Genomic DNA, 21,880 nt, shown 5'->3' on the forward strand with positions numbered 1-21,880 from the left:
AATCGAAATGTCAAAATCTTGACTCAAATTTCGACTCAGTTTCGGCGGCCGAAATTATTGACAACTCTCTTGTGTTTGAGTCGAAACTTGAATTGAGAATCGAGAGTGCCAAAAAAGCACTCTCGTCCCCCCTCCACTCTCGGCAATTGTCTGTATAACTCTAGATATATGTATATCTCTTCCATTCGTAGTCATTACCTTTTTTCATAAGCGCTTTTCGTTTTTGTTGTATGCTGTTTGCGTTTGACCTTGAGGATAAACATTTTTCCTATGTGAAAATTAATGATGGATAGGTTAATTAGATTTGATACTCATAGCTACCTGAGCTTGTGGAACACTTCTCTAGGTGATACATATGATGCCGCTAGACCGTTTCATGAGTGAATGGTTTGCGTACACTTTTATGAAATAGCGTTGGAACATAAGACTAATGAATGTTTGCTATTTATTTAGATGAAATACGCTCTTAAAAAGTGTAACAGCAGTAGCATCAGTTTTTTACTCGGCAGTACCGGGCATTCAATAATGCTTGAAACGCTCTCTCGCACGCAAGTCTTATTACGCATCTGAGGAAACTGATAGTTTATGTCAACACTTCGGACAATCAAAATCAGGTTCTTTATAAAACATAATACACGCCAGTAAAAAAAAAAAAAAAAAATTTCCGAGATCAATTTGTAATGTTGATTTTGATGGCTGAGCGCCTACAACGATCAGAAATATCTTAATCACTTGCGCATTGCACACCAGCAGCGGCAATAAACCCCCGGTTAATCTCCTACAGAAAGGGCGTTCCTTCATTGATGCACCAAGCACGCACTAGTAGTATCAGGGAGGATTGCTGCATCACCACACTTCCGAAAATTCCACCTCGAGAACAGCTAATGTATGTGCTAGAGCGGGTTTAACGACGCCTGGACTAAGCGACCATGAAGGGGCTCACAAGGTTTCGAAATAACAAAGATACTGCCGATCAGTAAATTTGATGTGGTAGGTTTATGCAACATGAAAGAGCCATGAAGCCTCCCGGTTTCTGCGGTAACAGCAACCGTTTCAGCTACTGTTTATTTTAAAGATAACTCCAGCGTGTGCTCCTTTTTCAGATCTTGGATTCTTCAGGAATATCGTTATCTTTGTTTCTTAGGATGAAATGCTTAGATTCGCAATGGTATAAATGCATATTACTGCAAAAAGAAGATAAAAAAATCCAAATCCACAATGAAATAGGTGCAATGAAGCTGTCTAACTTCGACCACTTAACTTTGTTTACATCATTTGGAAATGGCAGTTTCATGGGAAGATATCGAATCCAGCCACCATCAACGGGTCTTTTCCCAGCTTTGAATATGACATACACACTTGACCCTTCCCTACATCCTCAACAAATCCAGTCCTCCATTCTGCATCTTCTGTGGCGTTGACATCACTGTTCGTCACATGCTCACCGATTGCCATGGACAACAACTAGACACTGCGATAATCCTATCACCCGACAAACTGCATCAGAACCGCCTTCTTAGAATCTTGCCAATCAGCAATTTATACAGATAAATTTAAGCAATAGTTTTATCTTTCTACTAGCCATGTTTGCAATAATTTAAGCAACTAAATTTTACCAACTAAACTTAAACCTACCTACTCGGGGCATACTTGTACCCTTGTCTTGTCAGCGGTCGATAGCATACACGAACAAAGGAAGATCGATGATCGTAAAACGTTCCCGGCTACAAGTATGCTTTGTGTCCGGGCGGCTTAATCCTTTTGGCACAGGCTAGTTTAGACCGTCAGTTTGTATGGAAAGCAAGACACATGTTAGCCCGACAGTTCAAAACACATTAAAAAAAGGCTTATCCTATTGACAAAATTTCCTCAATAAATACTTCTAAAAAAAAAAATTAAATAAAAATTTGCCTTGTTCGAAAATGTAAATAACTCAATTGAATATTGTAAAACGTAACCAAGAGAAAATAAACCGAGTTCATTTATCGGTAAGTTAGGCACCCACTATGGAAGCTCGATAAGTGGAAACATGACCAAGGAATACTGAGTAATCGAACGTGACAAGCCGTCGAGCTTTTGACTGTTTCCAGGGCAAAATGTAAACGAAGAATCGAATCAGCCCGGAAGAGTTTGGTAAATGAAAACGTCGTTAATCCAAGAAGAAGAAGAAGAAGAACAGTCAACACATCGGTGTTGACAATACGGCGCAAGCCGTCATTCGCAAGCCTCAAAATTTAAAAAAATAAAACTGATCAATATGGAACGTATATTTATGTAATTAGAATATGGTTTTTTATAAGATCGTTCATAATACAAAGGTACACGTAAATGGAATAATAGTTAATAAAGCTGCACACGAATCAGTCCAGGCAGCACCACAAACAGTAAATATCCTACGTATGCAATGGCATATCAATGTTATTCGAAGTTGTAATGACGTTGCAATTTGTTCCTCTATTTTTTTTTCTCTCATACGAAAGTACGTAATCCATTTCATGGCATATGATCCCTACTTCTGTTTCATTATCGTCCGTAATTCAAAGTCGAAACTATTGTGGGGTGCTCTTAATTATGCTTTTAAATATTTATAACAATAATAACAATCAACCAACAAAATGCGTCAGGGAGCATGCGGTAGCGTTTACGATGTTTAAGGCACTGCTGTTCATCATTGGTGCTGCTATTTTTAACGTTTTTTCGCTATTGTTCTCGATCACAAGAACCTCGAAAAAGCAACTATTGTTATAGTTGAATTGGGACATTTTAAAATCTATTAGACTGCATTACATCAGCAAAACTACAGTTTCGTATGAGAAGCCAAATCTTGTTCCCTTCTCAAATCATGGTAAAAACACAAACCAAACTTAAGAGGCTATAGAAGCATGCACAGTAGAACAGTAACGCTGGTTCCGGAAAAGGACTATTGTCGTCTCGACTCTGGCAACATAAAAACGAGTTCGCGAGAGAGGTGAATGTAGTCTCAGAGACTCAAAACCTCTATAAAACGAAAAACCAAAAATTAAACGAGCCCGCGTTTTACACAGAACACTTTTGTGCGTATATCACGATGTTGGAAAATAAAAAGAGTTTGGAAGATATCAGTAACTGTGGCCAGGTTATGTAGCTATGGAACGTAAAAAATTCTTTCTGCAATACAAGGTTATTTTTTTCTTTTGAGTCAGACTGTACAATTTCTTTCGATATGTACATACATACATACATGTATATATATATATATATATATATATATATATATATATATATATATATATATATATATATATATATATATATATATATATATATATATATATATATATATATATATATATATATATATATATATATATATATATATATATATATATATATATATAAAAAGCATCGGTCCACAACAAAAATATACATATACACCTTCCAAAGCCAACAAGACTCATCACAAGCACGTTAGCTGTCTGACGATGACTAGCATAGCTGCCGAACGCCCGTGGCTAATTGCGTCTTTAAGCAAGAATTATGAACAACAGTAATAAAATACTTCCGCATCACGCATGCACCCTTCATTATCACAATCGATCGTTTTTTAACTGTGAGAGGAAACGAAATTCTGTTGGTTTAGAGAAACAGAGGTAGAGAAAAGGCGAAAGCAGGAGTTTCAAATAACCGGTGAGGGAAAGAGCTGTGTGTATTCATTTGTTTCGAACTGCGAGAAGAGAACCACACAGCCTAAACATGCCGTTTGAAACTCTAATTCAAACGGGTAGAGAAGTGGTGAAGTGTGTATTCTCTTTTCTATTCTCCCCTTTCAGATTTGCCGCTTCTTAGGACTTATCTTTATCTCTCTATTTGCTCATAACATTTGCTTATGCGTTGGAGGAACGTAGACGAGTAGACGATATAGAGTCAAAGCGACAAGCACACGTATATATATAGCAAAGGGGTATAGCACGTATAAATATATATATATATATATATATATATATATATATATATATATATATATATATATATATATATATATATATATATATATGTATAACTTCTGTTTTTTTTCCATTTTCCGGCAGTCTCTCTGCCGGACGTGCCCTCCAACGTTGTTATTCCTCTCGAGCACTTATCTTTTACAGAACAATTACAGGCGCAACTTAAGCAGCTTACACATGTAAATGATGCATTGTGATAAGAATGTTACTTATTTTCAAAATTCCAAATATTTTATTTATTACTTAGTATGACGGCACGTCACCTAATTAAGACGGGACGGCCCGGTAGTGTAGGCGACAACGGCGCCGGACTCGGCGATGCATCATAATTCTTAACAATAAATAGGAAATGATCTATTTATTGGCACATGTGCACATGAAACGCACATGTGCCAATTATGGCATATAAAATGACAAGTGAACAAGAGAACGAACTAACTATGAATCAATTTGTTATATAATACAACCGAAACATTTATTTCAAACTGCCCCGGATCGTTTGGAAATGCAGAGGAAGTAATTTGGGTAACAAATTTGAGAAACTGTAGAATCAACAACAACACCGGGGCGGCAAAAGTTTTCACCTAAATGTAAATCAGTTTGAAAGATTTAACCCCATTCCCTTCAAAGATGATGAGCCATCAATAGAAATGTTGATAAGGTTGGACCATTTTACACCTTATGAAAAAAATAATCTTCTTGATTGATCTTGATGATAACCAACAAGTACTCCTTAAGTGTGCCGCATTTAAACATAAAACTATAACTAACAACTATAGGCTAACGTACAGAAAAACTTCTAGATTTCCAAATCATATTCAAAAAGGCAATGAGGAACAAATTTTAGAAATGCTCCAAGATGGAGTGAATAAAATTCCCTCCAATAAGCCGCATTTGTCGCCTATTTTGGGAGTTCCAAATAAAAAAAAAAAAGATGCTTCGCAAATAAGATAACTCAGAGTCATAATAGATTTTCGTAAAATGAGCTAAACTGAAAAAAAAACTATTATTGATAAATACCCTATTCCCTAAATAGAGGAAATTTTAAACAGTATAAGAGACATTGTTCTCGACGTTAGATCTTAATTCTGGTTTCCCTCCGATAGAAATAGACACCACACATCGTGAAAAAACGGCCTTTTCAATAGTTCAACGAAACTTTGAGTTTACGATAATGACGTTCGGCCAATGCCAATAAATGTCAAAGCGACATTTCAACGTCCAATAAACCATGTACTAACAGGAGCGATTGGTTCGTTTTGATTTGTCTACTTAGACGATATTATTATATTTGGTAATAATTTACCAGCTTATAATTTGATAATTTAAGTAAGCAAATGCGAGACATATTTCGTAGAACATTTAATAACTCAAAATGGATAGAGAGCCTAATCTCGATGAAATTCCAAAAATTCTCGACTGGAAATAATCTAACTGGAATGAAAAGGTAATCTAACAATTCCAAGGGCGCAATAGCTGCTACTGGAAGTTTTAGAAAGAATATGCTAGATTAAAAAGACCACTTTCAAAATGTTTAATGTTTAATGCAAGTCGCCATAGTAACATATGACGAGGCAGATTATGAAAAGGCATTGAAAGAGCTAAAACTATAACAAACAGCAATCAAATATCATCTTCTGATCATTATCATAAACATAAACGTTTTGTCTCTCTCTCTCTCTCTCTGTATTATTCTCTATATATATATATATATGTATATATATATATATATATATATATATATATATATATATATATATATATATATATATATATATATATATATATATATATATATATATATATATATATATATATATATATATATATATATATATATACATATATATATAAACAACCGAGTATGCCCGGGAAAAGGCAAAGAATAAGGAGGAAATGCCTTATCAATATGTGAAAATCTACTCAACACAACGGTGTTGACAATACGGTACTGGACAGTAATAATAAAATGTAAATATAATATATAAATATATATATATATATATATATATATATATATATATATATATATATATATATATATATATATATATATACATCTACATCAGTTCATCAGTACAACGAATCTAACCTGAAAGGAAATCAAAGAATGCGAACAAAAAGCGGAGCGGAGCTAGAAAAATCTACCAATCTACCAATACAGTCAAATGCAAAAACACAGAGTAGAAATATCCAATCATGCATAAGAGATTCTTGAAGCGCGAAAGGACACACATCAGCCAATCACAGAATACGTTGAACGTTGACGTGTGACAGAGAAGGTAAAATACTTTTCATCGTTGTGTTTCATCGAGAGTGTTCACCCTATTAGCATCTTTAAGATAGTGTCAGGATTACAACATCTCACTTTTTCAAATGCTTTTCTCTTGATTAGGTGCCTTTGATTTTGTCGACTGTGCTTAGTTCCCGGGGGGAATTTGAGTAGCACCTCCTTTTTTTAAATTTCGTTTCGAATGACTGTTGCAAAGCCTGATTTTATCTAACATATTAAAGTCACGTTGTCTTGCCCAATGCTAAATACGTTTTCAACACTCCCCTAGTACAACATTTACGTTCTAGGTTTTAGGGAAAAAAAATTCTTCCAATGCATCAACTCTATTTATTATTTGTTGTTTTGGCAATTTGGATAACATCAGAATAGTTTTATATTTTTGGATTTGAAGTTATTATACATAATCGTCTATGAACTTTATCAGAAATAGCCGTGGCCGGTTAAGAAACCGATATTAATAATCATTTGTAATGCCAGTGGGCTGTGGCTTCTAATATGTAAAGTATAGTTTAGCGATACGGCCAGGCTGTTAAATCGGAATAAACAAATTGAGTAACGGGCAATTACTTAAATTCTTCTTCTTTTTTCGTGCTCAGGGTTGAGTACGTCTGAACGACATGGTCAGGCCTTCAATTGAATTCCAGTAAACTCGTTCTAGGACTACAGTCCTCCATCCACGATCTCTGACAGATTTGATTCCACTTGAACCAGCCAACGAGCTTTATGTACTCTCTTATTAGTTACTCGCATTTATAAAATTTTAGCCTCTCAATTGCCCGCTAGTATAAGACAGGGGTTAACAAAACTAATAATGTTCATTATTTCACGAAATGAGCTGCGATTTTGCGCAAAACATTGCATATAATTCAATTAAAACGTTTGTTAATGTTCGGAAATACCCATAATGTGCACGTCGCGAATGAATTATTTATAAAAGGGTGTGCAGGAATTAACTTTTTTTTGTAGCTGTAAGATTGCATTCAATTCTTTTTCTTTTTAGCTTTTTCTTTTTATTGCAGGGTAACAATATTTGATCAAGATATTTGGAAATTTGAAGAAATTTAGCAATGATTAAGTAATGCACAAGGGTTAAATGATGTTCATGACGATGTTTTGCAACACTTTTTTCGATATGCGGTTAAACACTTGCTTTGCCACAGGTCCTAACACTATTTATTTGACAAAGTTTTTTTTTTCCATCCGCAAAACGCCGAATTTGCAGAAGAAGTCGAATCTTAAATGACTGTCATAAACACGTTCATAGAGCAGTTGAAAATCAAATCATGTGCCAATGTCAGTTGTGTTATCGTTTTTTTTTCTCGCTAATAATAATGTTATTGTTTTCCATCAGTCTTAGTTTATGTTGGTCGTTGTAAAATAACACGATGGTAAAATAACACAGAGTCAGTCGTCACTGTGAGGCAGCGGTTCGAAGGACTGCCCATCGAATAGATGTTTTTCATAAATGTTGAACATTTTTCTCCTTAAGTGGTATTAAATTTGACAGTTAAGGCTCTATTTATAATTCGTGATTGCCTTGACATATCAGCACAAGCGGTACGTCAATCGATAGCTAACATTGAATAAGAACAGGTTTAACATTTTCAAGTGCATGCAAAAATGTACCCGCCCAAATTGTGGAAACGATTCACGAGCATCATGATGTTCCGCGCCGGAAAGCAGGAACGGGACATCTTGGAGTGTGCGCAGTGTTCTACGAATAATGTGAAAACCATCCTTAGTGAGATGGAAGCAAGCAAAGGCGATTGCGAGAGAGTAGCAAGAAGAAGAACACATTCTCGGTGACAAGATTGCGTTTGCAACTGACGCTTTTTTGGCCGAAGCGCGCCTGTTGCAAAATACGGGTGTCGGAAATCGACTGTTGGTACGCGGTATGGGTGTGGCACCGTCAACGGTAAAGAACGGCGTTGAACGACGTTCTTCCGTACTTGTCGTACAAGCACCGAAGAGGTCATCTGCTCACCGAAACATGCTGAAGCATCCGGCAGATACTGGGACTGGTTTTGGTTCTTTACGGATTAAAAAGAATTTTTACCAGGACCAAAAATTAAACGTCCAGAACAACCGGTGGTACTGGCCTATTTCTCTTCAGACGTTCCGAGAGTGTCCCAGACCAAACTTCCCCAAACGGTGATGGTGTTCGGGATGGCCAGAAGGGGCGTGATGCCACCGTTCATCTTTTAACAAGATCTACCAGGAACGGTGAAGCCTTGAATAACTAGGGTTGGCCAATGGTAGGCCGTATGTGGTCCAGTATGATTTCGCACCTTGCTATACGGCTACGAAAACCATCAAATGGTTGGCTGACAATTTTTACGCCTTCATCGCGCCGAATCAGTGGCCTCCTAACTCGCCGGATCTCCATCCTCTCGATTGTTATGTTTGGAGTGTAGTTGAATGTGACACTAATAGATTGTTCTGCAACACCATACCGGACGCAATGGCGAAAATTAAGTCCGTTATTACGGCTCACACAATTTTGATTTCAACATTATTTATAACTAATCAGAACGGTTTGACAATACGGCGTAGAACCGTCTTTCTGACATATTCACCGCTTGGGATGGCTAGCTAATGATCAATAATGATGAGGCATTACCTTCTTATGTATATAAATAAGGTTCCTTTGATTTCATGTCTGATGTCTACAAAAGTTACTATTATTGTATTTTAAACGCATTGAACTAAATTTCATCGCAACTAGCTTGAATACTATCTCCACAATATAGTACATTACATGGATGTGGGCATCGATACTGTTTTATACATAACACCCAATGATACATGATATATTTTTCACGACTCTTAACAATGCGTAAAGTGTAAGTAACGGAAACCTCTGACCGGAAGCGCTCTACCAAATATCGGGTGTTTAGGCGAGCATTTTTTTGTTCCGGTATTACTGCTTCCTTTAACTACTTCAATCATTCCTTTTTGCTTTCACGTGTTTCTCCAAACTAGATACAACTACGATACACAACAAACACAACGGTATAAGCCCCCTTCTTTAGTTGGAGGTATCGAGCCAACCGCATGAAAACTACCACCTGTCTATAACGGGAGCGTTATTCACCCCTGCAGACGACTTTTGTTACAATTTCTTTTCTGTTTCGCAGTGGTTGCGTGTTCGAGGTCAATTTCATGTGATCACACATAGACATCATCAACAAATTCCGGTTTTTTTTATGTTATTCCTCGTAGAATGTGCAAAAAGAAAATCACAACTGTGACTTGTATTTCCTGATTTTGGCGATTTGAAATATTTTACTTTATTTACCTGTATATTCGTTCGATTCTAATGTTGACAATGCAATACTTCTTCTTCCTGGCTTAACGTCATGCTAGGTTGGGTAAGACGTAGTTCGTCAGTCAAACATCACTACGGGGGAATGGTCCGGATCTGATTTGAACCTCGGTCATGCCATTTGAAGACCGGCGCCTCTGTCTCTTGTCTCATGTGACATATTATTGTTTTTTGAAGGAAGAGGCGAATTAAAAAAAAAAACCTCGTAAAGAAATAAAACGAAAACAACAACATTATTGCTTTTTAATGACGATGTTCTGGTGTTCTTGACAATTAAAAGTCAAATAAATTTTAGGAATGCTAGTAAAAACAAATAATACTAGTACAGGGTATCTTGGCGATTTTTGACGCTTTGACGCATACTATATAGTCAAAAATACTTAGGAATCCAAAAAACTACGGTACGCAAACAAACATGTTTGGAAATCCATCAAAATAGCTCGGGACGTTGTCAAAAATAAACGGGAAGGCATTAAAACACCATCCGAATGGAGTCACCAAATTTCGGACTATCGTCAATAAACCACGTGAAAGTGTTAATAGTCCTCGTGTACGCTGTAATATGTTTTCTGAAAAATTATCCCTTAAATACATTGCATTTAATAACATTTAGAGTTCACATCTTATTCTATCCTTGTGGCGTTGTAGTTAATCGCATATAATACGAAATGACAAAATAGTTACAAAGCTGTAACTAATCACCAACTTTGGTCTAATCAATAACCAACCTCAGGACTTTTACAATGTCTTGCCCCACATAACACAACGGCCTTAAGCTGGTATGAACACGACAAACTACAATACAATTTGGTAAATGTTAATCAATTAATGATATAACGATATAACGACCAGGCGTTTCCATCGAAAAAAGAAATGAACTAACGATGTCCTTAATATCCCAGTACATATTTTTTCGATAAGGACCGCCTGGCCGTATTGCTGTCCCAGGGTTATGAAACTTGTCCGATTACTTGACGTTTTTCTTTGATATACATGTTTATAAAAATAAGACTTATTTTGACTGTTCAGACAGTGTTACAACTTAGCGCAGTTGTTTGCTGTTCATGACAGATGCTATAGCAACAACTGTGAGATTTGGTCATGCCATAATTTGCGATGGCATTTTTCAAATTGTTTTAAAAACGATTGAAATGTTCATCAAATGTTGGTAAAATTAATATTTGCCGCTGGGAAGATATATATATATATATATGTATATAAGTATATATATATTTATATATATATATATTTATATATATATATATATCTTTTTTTTATCAGCAAGAATTTATTTATTAAACTGCTTTCAGAATTTGTAACGATATTTTTCAGAATAATAACGATAGAAGAAATTAACGACAAACAAGTCAACTTCACCAAAAACCCTAATTATCCATATCACTGGTAACAATTAAGAGCTGCAAGTTTGTATTGCTAGCTGGAGCTGGATTTCAACGACCAACAAATATTCACGAAATGGAAGACAACGCTCAGATCTCCAATAAAAGAATTATCAAACAAGTTCAAGCAAGTTTCAAGATTATGTGATTAGTGTTCCACAATTGATTTGTCTTATCGTGCTTTTCACCTTATTTTGTTTTTTCTCGCCCCTCTACAGGATTATGGGGGCAAAGATATCACTATTCCGGTTTTTTTTTTCATTCACGTTTTTGTCTCTCAAAAACCAATTAGGCATGACTCTGGGCTAAGGATTTCCTCGTTATTTGTAAACAACATCTTGCGTTGAAATGTTTGGTGATCGTTTTTTTTTTTTTAATCGCATTATAAAAGGTTTTCACAAGTATTGACTTTATTTGATAGTTTATCTAATGGATTCAGGTGTTTCAATTGACTCATGGAATGCCTTCCATGATAATTTTTAATCAAAATATCAATTCAAGGAGTGCATTGACTATACCATATTATAGTCGAATTGGGGGGAGCTCGGGATCGGTGGTGTAGGCGAAAACGGCACCGGTCTTCAAACAACAGGACCGGGGTTCAAATCCCATCCGGACCGTCCCCCCGTAGTGAGGACTGTCTCTCCCAACTACTTGCTATCGGTAAGTAAGTCATTTCGATGACCGGGATGACCTAATAGGACGTTAAGCCAGGATGAAGAATGCTCAATCATAAGGAGCAGCAAAGCACACAATGAATATTCAAATACTTTTCATGTAGATAATAAGCACAGAAGCTCGTGTAATGGATCATATTACCAAAAATGAAAAATAGGTCCAGATGAAAAAAAAAACCAATAAGAACCGCAACACCTAATAAATATCCAGAAGCCAGAAATTTGTTTTTATTCCTCCATGAACAAAAGACTTCAACGATGGTGTAGAGAGGAAAGCAAAATCAAAAAGCAAGAATTTTAATTTTACTGTAACATTTGCACTGGAGGATAGAGTGGCTTTGCTGTTGCAATTTGGCTACCACCAATAGTCATAATTAGACTAATCTAACGCCTATGATGCTTCTTTGGAGTTTCCGCGAAAAGGTTGCTAATGTGATGGCGAGAACGTCAAATGTATGAAACACAGACTGCTCAACGATCCAGGAATAGTACATTAATTTTCCGGTGTATTTTTTTTTTTTTTTTTTTTTGGTGCGAATGTCTTTGTTTCATTGAAACGAACAGTTTATAAAATCTCTCATAAACATTTAATGAGATATAATTGAGGTTCCCCTAACCAATACGGCCAGGCAGTTCTATCGGAACAGAAAAAAATGAGATTCCTTCAACAGTTCTATTGCTTAAATTACTTTCAAATCCTCTTCATATGTATTCAAAAGTACCAAAAAATAGGGATATTGAAAATGATCCGATTTTCTGTAAAAAAAATGCTATACTACAAAAGAATATCATAATTTAGTAAGTAGAAGGTGATAATATAGTAACAAAACTAACATCATTTAAGTATTGGTACAAAAGGGTTCATAACAAAGTTGCAGGACCAGCTCAACATTCATTCAAAATGCTGCAAAATGTAAATTTTTTCATAGACAGGGTTGAACAACAACAACAACATAAACAGTTCAAACTTCTACTCTTCCAAGTGATGTTGGTCGCTTATTGATTAACAATGCTTATAATAGAAGATACTGATGTAGCATGAAACTTAATCTTCTACCGAGGGGTTTAAAAAGATCATTAAAATACAATTAAAAGCTCACTCACTCGTGGAAGCGCTAACGGAAGCAACGCGTTGGATAATTTGCTCTCACAAAACACCGGCAGCGTTCAGTTGATACAGAGGAAAGAAGTGCTACGCGCTTTGATCCGACAAGCAGCCAGGGACAGTGGAGAAGTGCAATGCTGCCAATCGCCTTCGCAGCAGAAGTGGAAGGTGCTGAAAGGCCGATAATGCCACTGAATGGCTCATTAATCCATTCGCTTGCTGGATAGTGAAGACGTTGGCGTCTCGGCAGAATCGTCGTTTCCGGTCTCTTCCGGTACGAACTGCTAATATAGAAACCATCATAGAGGGGGGTTGTGAGCTTGAGGGTTTGCTAGGCTTGCGGTTAACCATTTACCATCATTATGAGCAGTAAATTGACCAGCCTTTGCTGTTCGTTTACTCATGAAAGATATTCAGACCGATTCTTTTTGTGCTTTTAAATTGTTTTCAACCTTTTGTCTGCCTGCTGTTGTTCTTTGAAAAACAGTTTTTTTTTATTTATGGTTTTATTTTTCACTCTAAAGCGATCACTTTTCATTGCACACCCTAGGCATCGTCATCATCGCCATTGGTGGCTGTTAGATGGTCAAGCAGAACGTTACGAACCAGCAAAATGTGCTTCAAATAAGTTGAAGTATTTAGTTACGGTTCGGTGTTTGCATGGTGGAAAATAAGCCCTTTCAGGCAACCATGCATTGAAATCGTACACTACCAACAATCATATACTGACATTGCAAAAAAAAAAAAACAAAATTATCGTTGGAGTCACTCTTGAAAGTGTGGTTTGTATTTTTGCTTTTTCTTTCTTTTTGTTGTTTTAAATAACAAATATCATTGCAAGCTAATTTGAGAATGATTGTCACATTATCAGTTGGTCCCAGTAACTAAAGTTAAGTTTTCATCGGTATGAATGCTTCCTCAATGAATCATGTTGTTTTCAACATACATTTGGAATCATCTTTCTCTATACTTTTTATTATTGTTTATTTTTTGGGATTTGCTCTAATACATTATGTGTTATGAACAATGTTCGATCCGTCAAGAAGATTTGGTGCATTTTCGATGAGGCACTCTAGTGAACAATTGCAAACAAATCGAGCCACAAACTGTCAAAATGACAATTGCAATAACGAGCTGATTGATGATGTTGGCGCACTTTATATACCTTTCCTTAATAAAAATACGAAAAAATAATACAAAAACTTAAAAAAAATTAAATTATTGTCTTACACAATGAAAAGTCAATCACTGGTATCTTATTCGACAACTAAAGATATATCAGAGAAATAACTAATAATTAATAATTTTACGTTTCCATTGTAGTCATCGATGATCGAAGCCGTACTGTTATTGAAGTATGAATTATTAGTGAAAAGACAAGTTTCACGGTTTAAACATTACGTAAAAAGTTACCAAAATAAATTACTAATGAACCACATCTTGTATCCGTAGTAACTTATGTTTTCAAATAGTCAGTTAATTCTTTTTCGATTTTTTTTTCGGGTAACAAAATAAGGAGAAGAGTACACTAATTGCCTAAGGGATCAGTTAACACAAATCAAGGACTTTTTTATGTGTTTTTCCTAACGAAATAAACTACACCAAATGTGAGCAGGAAGCAATTCAGAAAACATAAGTTTTAAACCGTTAATGAAACGAATAAAGGGATCATTTGATAGAGAACAGCAATGTACGCTTGCGTGTGGAGATAATGTTTGACCACCTATTACTATATTCCATGATAAAAAAAAAGAAATGAGAAAAAACGATTATAAAATGTAAATGTTTCCAAGCTTTGAAACAAGGCCAAAGGAAGCAATGATTAAAGTACCGAAAGATGTTTCCCCTGTGGTGTGTTGAACAATAAAAAGAAGTGAAAAGGTAGCTTGTATTGTAACGCAAAGGCCAGCGACGATCTTTTCTCACAGCTGCTGACAAGCGGCTATTGCGAGTGCAAGTACCCCTTCACTTTGTAATTTTTCTTCAGTTCCTCTTTTCATTTTCTTGATCTTGATATCTTTCTCCTTCAATACTTCTCTGTCGCTCTTGTTACTTATAACAATTTATATTTCACACAGTTTGTTTTCATTTATCTATCATTGCATACACTACACACATGTATATTCGTACGCATTCACACATGCATGACATGTTCAGAGGTAAACTTTCTTTCCTGCACGTATGACTAAGGAACTGGTTTACATTAACATATCCGTTCACAAGTTGTGCAGTGTGTGATACATGACTGACCATGAAGTGACCAGAATCAGTAAACCCCACAATTTCAAGGGTTCTTTGCAATACGACATGGAGAGTTTACACCTATTATAAGTGACCGCTTTATTTATATTTTTAATGTCTCTCCCCTTTTCTGTACAGGTTACACAATTAATAGTGAAAATGCTAGGCGAGCGAAGGGGATGGTGAATGTAATGAAAAATTCGTCGAAAGAATAATCATTTAACGAACCGTGAAAAAGTATTTTAATAATACATGCCCACGGCAAAAACACAAACCACAATTTCCGTAAAGCAGCCGGAAAGCTAGGGTAAAAAGTGGTGAAAATAGTGCGGGAACAAAAGGTGGTATCGTTAATGTCAATAAAACAAAACACACTAACACGCTCCTATGGTCTGGGTAGGTAAAACGGAAAGCTGTAGGCTCGATTTGGTCAATGAACAGCAACTTCTACTATGAGTCAGGTTTCGTGGCAGTAGTTCTGGCTTCTGAATTTTATAATATTAGTGCTCATGTTTTGTTTGTATTAAAATGCATGGAAAGCTTCTGATATGAATCGATAGATCATGTAACAAGTTTAATAAAACTGAAATCATACTTTTAATACAAATTTAGCACACGCTTTCTCTAAAATAAATAAAACTCTAACTAACTTTTTTCTTTATAACTACTCCTTCTTCTTGGTTTCTCAACCTGCAAGGTCATACCAGCAAACGGATGGTTTACTAGACTTGCTCGATACCACGTAGTTGGGAGAGTCAATCCTCAATACGGGAGGATGGTCCGGATGGGATTTGAACCCCGGGTCCTGCCGTTTGACGACCGGCGCCATACCATCGGCCCGGAAATAAACATCGGTGTGTACAATAAACTTAACAAAAAGGAATAAAATGAAAATAAGCCCATTTTCCTATGCACACCAACGAGCAGCAACAGAGAAATGGCTGATAACAGTGTTAAATAACAATGTGTCTATAGTTTAGTGTTGTATATTTCCTAATGGTATGCGCTAAACTATTCAATCGCTGTCTGAGTGTAACCGGCAAAATGCATTACGCAGTCATTTGTAATTCAGCCCGATGCTAGAAACGCTTTAATAATAAATAAAGATACTGTCTCATGCTATTCATTTAAGCACGGTAGCACTGACCGCAGACGCGTCGTTTGTTAAACAGCAGGAACAATTCATTGAGGTACACGATAAAAATTCGTCCTTCAATATGTGTGAATATTGTTATGTATATACATATATATATATATATATATATATATATATATATATATATATATATATATATATATATATATATATATATATATATATATATATATATATATATATATCTGAGTCTTCAAACGGCACGACTGGGATTTTAATTCCATGCGGACCGTCCCCCCGTAGTGAGGGCTGACTTTACAACTACGTGGTATCGGGCAAGTCTAGTAAGCCATTCCATGGTCGGTGTGACCTAGAAGGCCGTTAAGTCAAGAAGAAGAGAACACCAATCATTATGTATAGCATAATGTATGCAACACCCTTAAAGTAATTGGTGTAAGGCGAAAAAAGTCATTTCGAAGTATAAACCATGAAGAAAGCAACAGAGAGGGAGAGAGAGAGAGAGAGAGAGAGAGAGAGAGGGAGAGGGGGGGGAAGAGAAAAGAAAAATGAATGAAAGACCATCTGATTTGCAGTTGCATCAAACTGAAGTGGTGATTTTCAACAAATCGTCTTAGGTTTTGTTGCTGTAGAATAATAATGCTAACAAAAATGAAGGGCAAAATTCGTTATATTTTTTTAAAATAAAAATAAACTCTCAACTTCGAGGTGAAAGATAAAAAAAGTCTGTAGAAGAATTCACCATAACAGTAAGTAAAAAACAAACTAATTTGATCAAAAGTATTATCAGAACAATGACAGTTTATGTAGAAGTTTTGATGTTGGCGAATTGGCTTTAAATATGTGAATTAAAGCTTTGAAATCATAAATCAGTCGGTCCTTATACGACAGGATCAAATACTAATTGTTTCCCCGTACGTTGAACAAACTATCCGGATTAATATTAAATTAGCAAAAGTCAGAAATGATAGTCCATAATGTAGTGCCAAAAATGAAGAATCAGATATATAAGCTTAGATTTTGGTAAGAGTTTTTAAAATCTTATGTTTACTAAAGACACTAGCAGCAGTACGGAGAAGAATGCTCTCACCAAATGTCAGGCACAACTGTTTCCTCTCTGGCTCTAAACTATCTAGCGGTTTTGGTCTGTCATTATCGGATATCCTTGACTTCGTTTTAAGTCAAGCTGGATAAGCAGGCAGGTGGTACATACAGTATTCTATGCCTCGTCCTACCGTGTGACGATCGGCGTAGCTACAGCCTCTTGCGCCGGATCGCCAAAAAATGCCGAAATACACAAATAAAATTGGCAGTCCCCATGCTGCGTTCATTTTTTAAAATAAAACCTTCTTAGAGCTCTAACCCATAGACCATACAAGACAAAATCGCTTTGAAATTAGAAAAATTTAACATAAAATTCGCTTCTAGAATTTCTCTATCAGTATTTCGTGATAAAAGTTTGACCTAAACAATGAATTGTACAATACGGCCAGGCCGTTCTATCAGAATCAAAAGAAAACAATGCTTTGTATCCTTCTAATGATCGATTCTTAAGACTCTATTAATCATTAATTTTGAAAAAGGTAGGAGATTTAGCTGAAGTGTAGATGTAGCCTATACAAAAGACGGACAATAAACGAAGTGTGAAGGGCAATAAAATGTACAGAATCTCACAGGCGTAGCCATGATTATCAAATTATCGCCTCAAAGCATCAAATTTAGAACAGGCGAACAATAAGGATGTACAGAACTCGAACATATCTCGTGTACTTTGGAACATCATTAGCAAGACGTCCTCAGTTTTCTTTTGTGTTCGTAATTTGAAGAATGACGTATCGATGGTTAAGAAATATTAGAATCATAAGTATCCTACAAGCCTAAATCCTAATTAACGGGATCTATTGTGCCTTTAGCCTGAAAATTTGAAAATTGTATCTGCTTTTGTCAAACAGTTGAGCAGTCATAAGCAGTTAAATCGAAAGAAGTAAACACATCCTGAACCATTTGACAGTTGATGTCAAATGGTTAAACTTGATGCCACATTCCCGTTAAATTTGAAATTATTTTGGAGGAATTATTGTAAACTGAAACCTTAAAGCATATCTATACACATCGAAAATACACGAAAAAAAATAGTTTGCTTTTCCAGGGATATATATATATATGTTTAAACATATATATATATATATATATATATATATATATATATATATATATATATATATATATATATATATATATATATATATATATATATATATATATATATATATATATATATATATATACATATATATATATATATATATATATATATATATATACATATATATGCATATATCTACATATATACATACATATATATCTATCTCACAATTAGACACTCCAATTAAAAAATTAAGTTGTTCTCACCATTACTGCATACACTCGAGTTATCCATTGGGCAACTATCATCGCTGTCACTTTCCTGGTCGTGGTCATCCATTAGCCCATGTCTCGCATGAGCGGCAAGCCCATGATGATGGTGGTGGTGGTGGTGATGATGGTGAGGATTTTTATGTTGATTGTGTTGAGCTTCGGCACTATGACCAACGTTCACCGCAGCGGCGGCAACGGCGGCAGCAGCAGCTGCTGCGTGCAATGCGAGCGGGCCAGCTCCAGTGTGCAAAATTGCCGATGGTCCATGTCCAGGAAGCGGGAGACTGAAATCTCTTGGTGCATTTGGCGGACTTGGCGTGCGTTCTTCGCTACCGTTTGTACTGCCGTTAATGATTCCAACGATAGGAGATACACCTGCCGCAGCAATACTGATACTGCTCGTTAGGGTCTCCACATTCCCTTGGTTGATAGATGAATGAGCACTGGAGCTGTTTGTAAGCGTATCTATATCATCTCCAACTTCTGGAGGGCCGGTATTAGATGGAGGGGAAGGACCACTTCCGGCCAGGATATCAGTAATCATGAATCTTGATCTAGGCGGCTGTAAAACCGCCAATGAGTTTCGTTGAACTGGCACTGTCATTCCGGATTCTGTTCCTCCACCTGTTTCGTCTCCTGCTCTTCCTGGTCCTCCGATATCGGCAAGACCAGTAATATTGGTGTGCTCAAAAGGGCTTTCGCCCGGAATATGCCACTGGAGCACGATTTTGACGGCTGTTTTCAAAAACGTTTGTAAATAAAGTAATATCTTCCGCGCACTAGGCTCTGTATCTGTAACACACGAGAACTTTTTTGCACACTTTTCTCCAATTTTAAACAACTGGAAATTTATCACTTCACTAGAAACCACAGAAATTAAAAAAAAAAACGAATTTTGATAAACGGTTACGTATCTGATTTGCATCACAAAAAACTGCTTTCTTATTTTTTTGAAAGCTTTCTTCATTAAATTAAACGCTTAGCACAGCTGTATAACTACATAAATATTTTTCACCAAACAAAACAAAAGGTCATCCAGGTTTGGATCCAATAAAAATTCAGCCCAACTGCGCTACTTGTCAATATCATATATTATTCGAATCACTTAACACTTGCTGTGATTATTTTCGTTAATTTAATTGGCTCAAACACCAACAGTCTTAAAACTTGAACCACACATTCACATTTTATGGAATATTACTTTTGCCCAATTTGTTCTTTCAATTGAGTGGTTTTAATTGTAGTTTTTGTTACGATTGATTGATTTTGAATACTATTTTGGTAGAAGAGTTGATATGTTGATTGATTGATTTTATTTCATTCACCTCTCCGATGTGTCACTTATTGCGATAGTTGATTCCTTAATCAGTTTATCGTAAATCATAATTTTAAATCACAGTTGTTTCAACTACTGAAGCACGTTTTTGTTATAATAGCACAAAACTCTTTTAATGCAAATGTGAACATCTTAGCTGTTTGATTTTCCATAAGTGTATAATTTTGTTAGATTTGATACAATGCCCTCTTTCTAAAAAGTATGTAAATTCGCAGCAATGTAAATACATTTTCCATTATATAATTGGAACATAATTTTTTAAATCATAAAATGTGTTCACGCTCAGAATCGCGCACGCATTTCTGCACTCCAATTCACGCACCCTCATTAATGTGCAAATAATTAAACCAACATCATACTATTAGGCACATTACTTCTCTTTCGTACACACATACTCAAAGAATTTTCACTGAAACATACCCACACAATCACACACAAACACTTAAACAGGTGCGCGCGCACACACACACACACACACACACACACACACACTACTTTAGGATTATCTATTGGTTTGTAAAGTTGGCACAGAGCACTGAACTATTGAACTCGCAACGAATGAGTCGTACCAGCAGCACCTTTCGCTTTTTTGCGGACGCAACACGTTTCAATGGAAAAGATCGCGCCTAGCTCACTCATCTACACATGCTTAAACACGAAACGTCTGATATATACTGAGGCCAGTAAAGCTCTTCAGCTAACGTTGAAGCCCCTTTGAAGAATAACGTTGAACTTTCATAAGCGTAAGCGAGAGGATATGAAAGCTACACACATAAAAAAAAATAATGCTATCTCAGAGAATTAAAAAATGAGAGAGCACATTGAGTACCGAATCGCCGCCAGCTCCTAGCTGTGGAGTAAACGAGAGAATTGGCAACTCATTTAACTGTGTGCTCCACAGAATTGCGCAGGTCGCTTTTATTTTGTTAAAGCTAAACTGCCAGCAATTTTTAGAGGTAACCACGCCTACTATTTCTCTTTAAATGACTTTTATGAACTAACACCGTGGATCGACCCTGCGCTTTGCAAGTTACCTCTGAAGAGTATGATAAGCAACGAATAAAATAGGCGGAGTCAAAGCAAACAGCGAATTATCGTGTTGAAGAAATATGTAAGCTAAAATAATGTTTTCCTTGTCTGAGTAAATCAAGCGCATTTATTTGTTTGTTTTTTTTTCCTATACTTTTTATTACTCAAGCTTGTTCTACTCTCTATTCAACATCTCCATTAGCTGATTATAAGCATGAATATAAATGAAACAAACATGAAATCTCTGCAAGACCTCTTCCATCCTTAATCAGCTGTGCACTGCAGAATCGATTATTTCGATTTACAAAACGTGTTACAAAACCAAATGAAACAAAAAAAAAAAACATCAAAACAATTGATTATGGAATCCCACGATATAATCTCGTGAAATGCCCCATTCACTATGTCGAGCATTTGTGCTCTTCAAAATATAGTATCATCATAATGATATTCAAAGCGTTCACCCGGCCATATAACATGCGTTTCCATTGTAAACACATTGCAGAATTGGAGGTACACAATAAACTAAACTTCAACTTCACACATACATGAAACAATAATTGCTGTTCGTAAAACACATGTCAGGTTTAGCAATTTATAAACACATCATTAAGAAGGTTGTACCAACTTACACACTTCTACTTCTTCTTTATCATCTTCTTCTTGGATAAATAATCTTCTAGGTTACGCCGGTCATCGAATGGCTTACTAGACTCCCGATATACCATATAGTTGGATAGCGAGTCCTTATTAGGGAGGAAAGGTCCGGATGGGATTTGAACCCTGGTCCTGCCATCCAGCCAATAAAATATCACTTCTTACTTTAGTGAACAGACACCTCTATGACGTTGGTTGGGATGTGAGGGTGCCGCTGTCACCTCTATCACAGGCCGCCCCGCACACATCCATACCAAATATTCATGTTGACTAGTTATTCATATAAGTGTTTTATAGATCAT

The 21,880-nt window shown here is 36.0% G+C and overlaps 2 protein-coding genes across 2 annotated transcripts in view; both read right to left on the reverse strand.

Moving 5' to 3' along the window:
* The window catches only part of LOC126557573 (homeobox protein B-H1), a 54,702-nt gene extending 35,383 nt beyond the window's left edge, over nucleotides 1-19,319 (reverse strand). The window contains exon 1 of the mRNA XM_050213389.1: nucleotides 18,551-19,319. Coding sequence (XP_050069346.1) covers nucleotides 18,551-19,160 — 610 coding nt within the window. The 5' untranslated portion in view covers nucleotides 19,161-19,319. The remainder of the gene's footprint in view (nucleotides 1-18,550) is intronic.
* Nucleotides 1-21,880, reverse strand: part of LOC126559692 (surfeit locus protein 4 homolog) — a 464,744-nt gene that overhangs the window by 40,563 nt on the left and 402,301 nt on the right. The gene's annotated exons all lie outside the window — the stretch shown is intronic.

The sequence above is a fragment of the Anopheles maculipalpis genome, chromosome X, assembly GCF_943734695.1.
Source record: "Anopheles maculipalpis chromosome X, idAnoMacuDA_375_x, whole genome shotgun sequence".
NCBI lineage: Eukaryota > Metazoa > Arthropoda > Insecta > Diptera > Culicidae > Anopheles > Anopheles maculipalpis.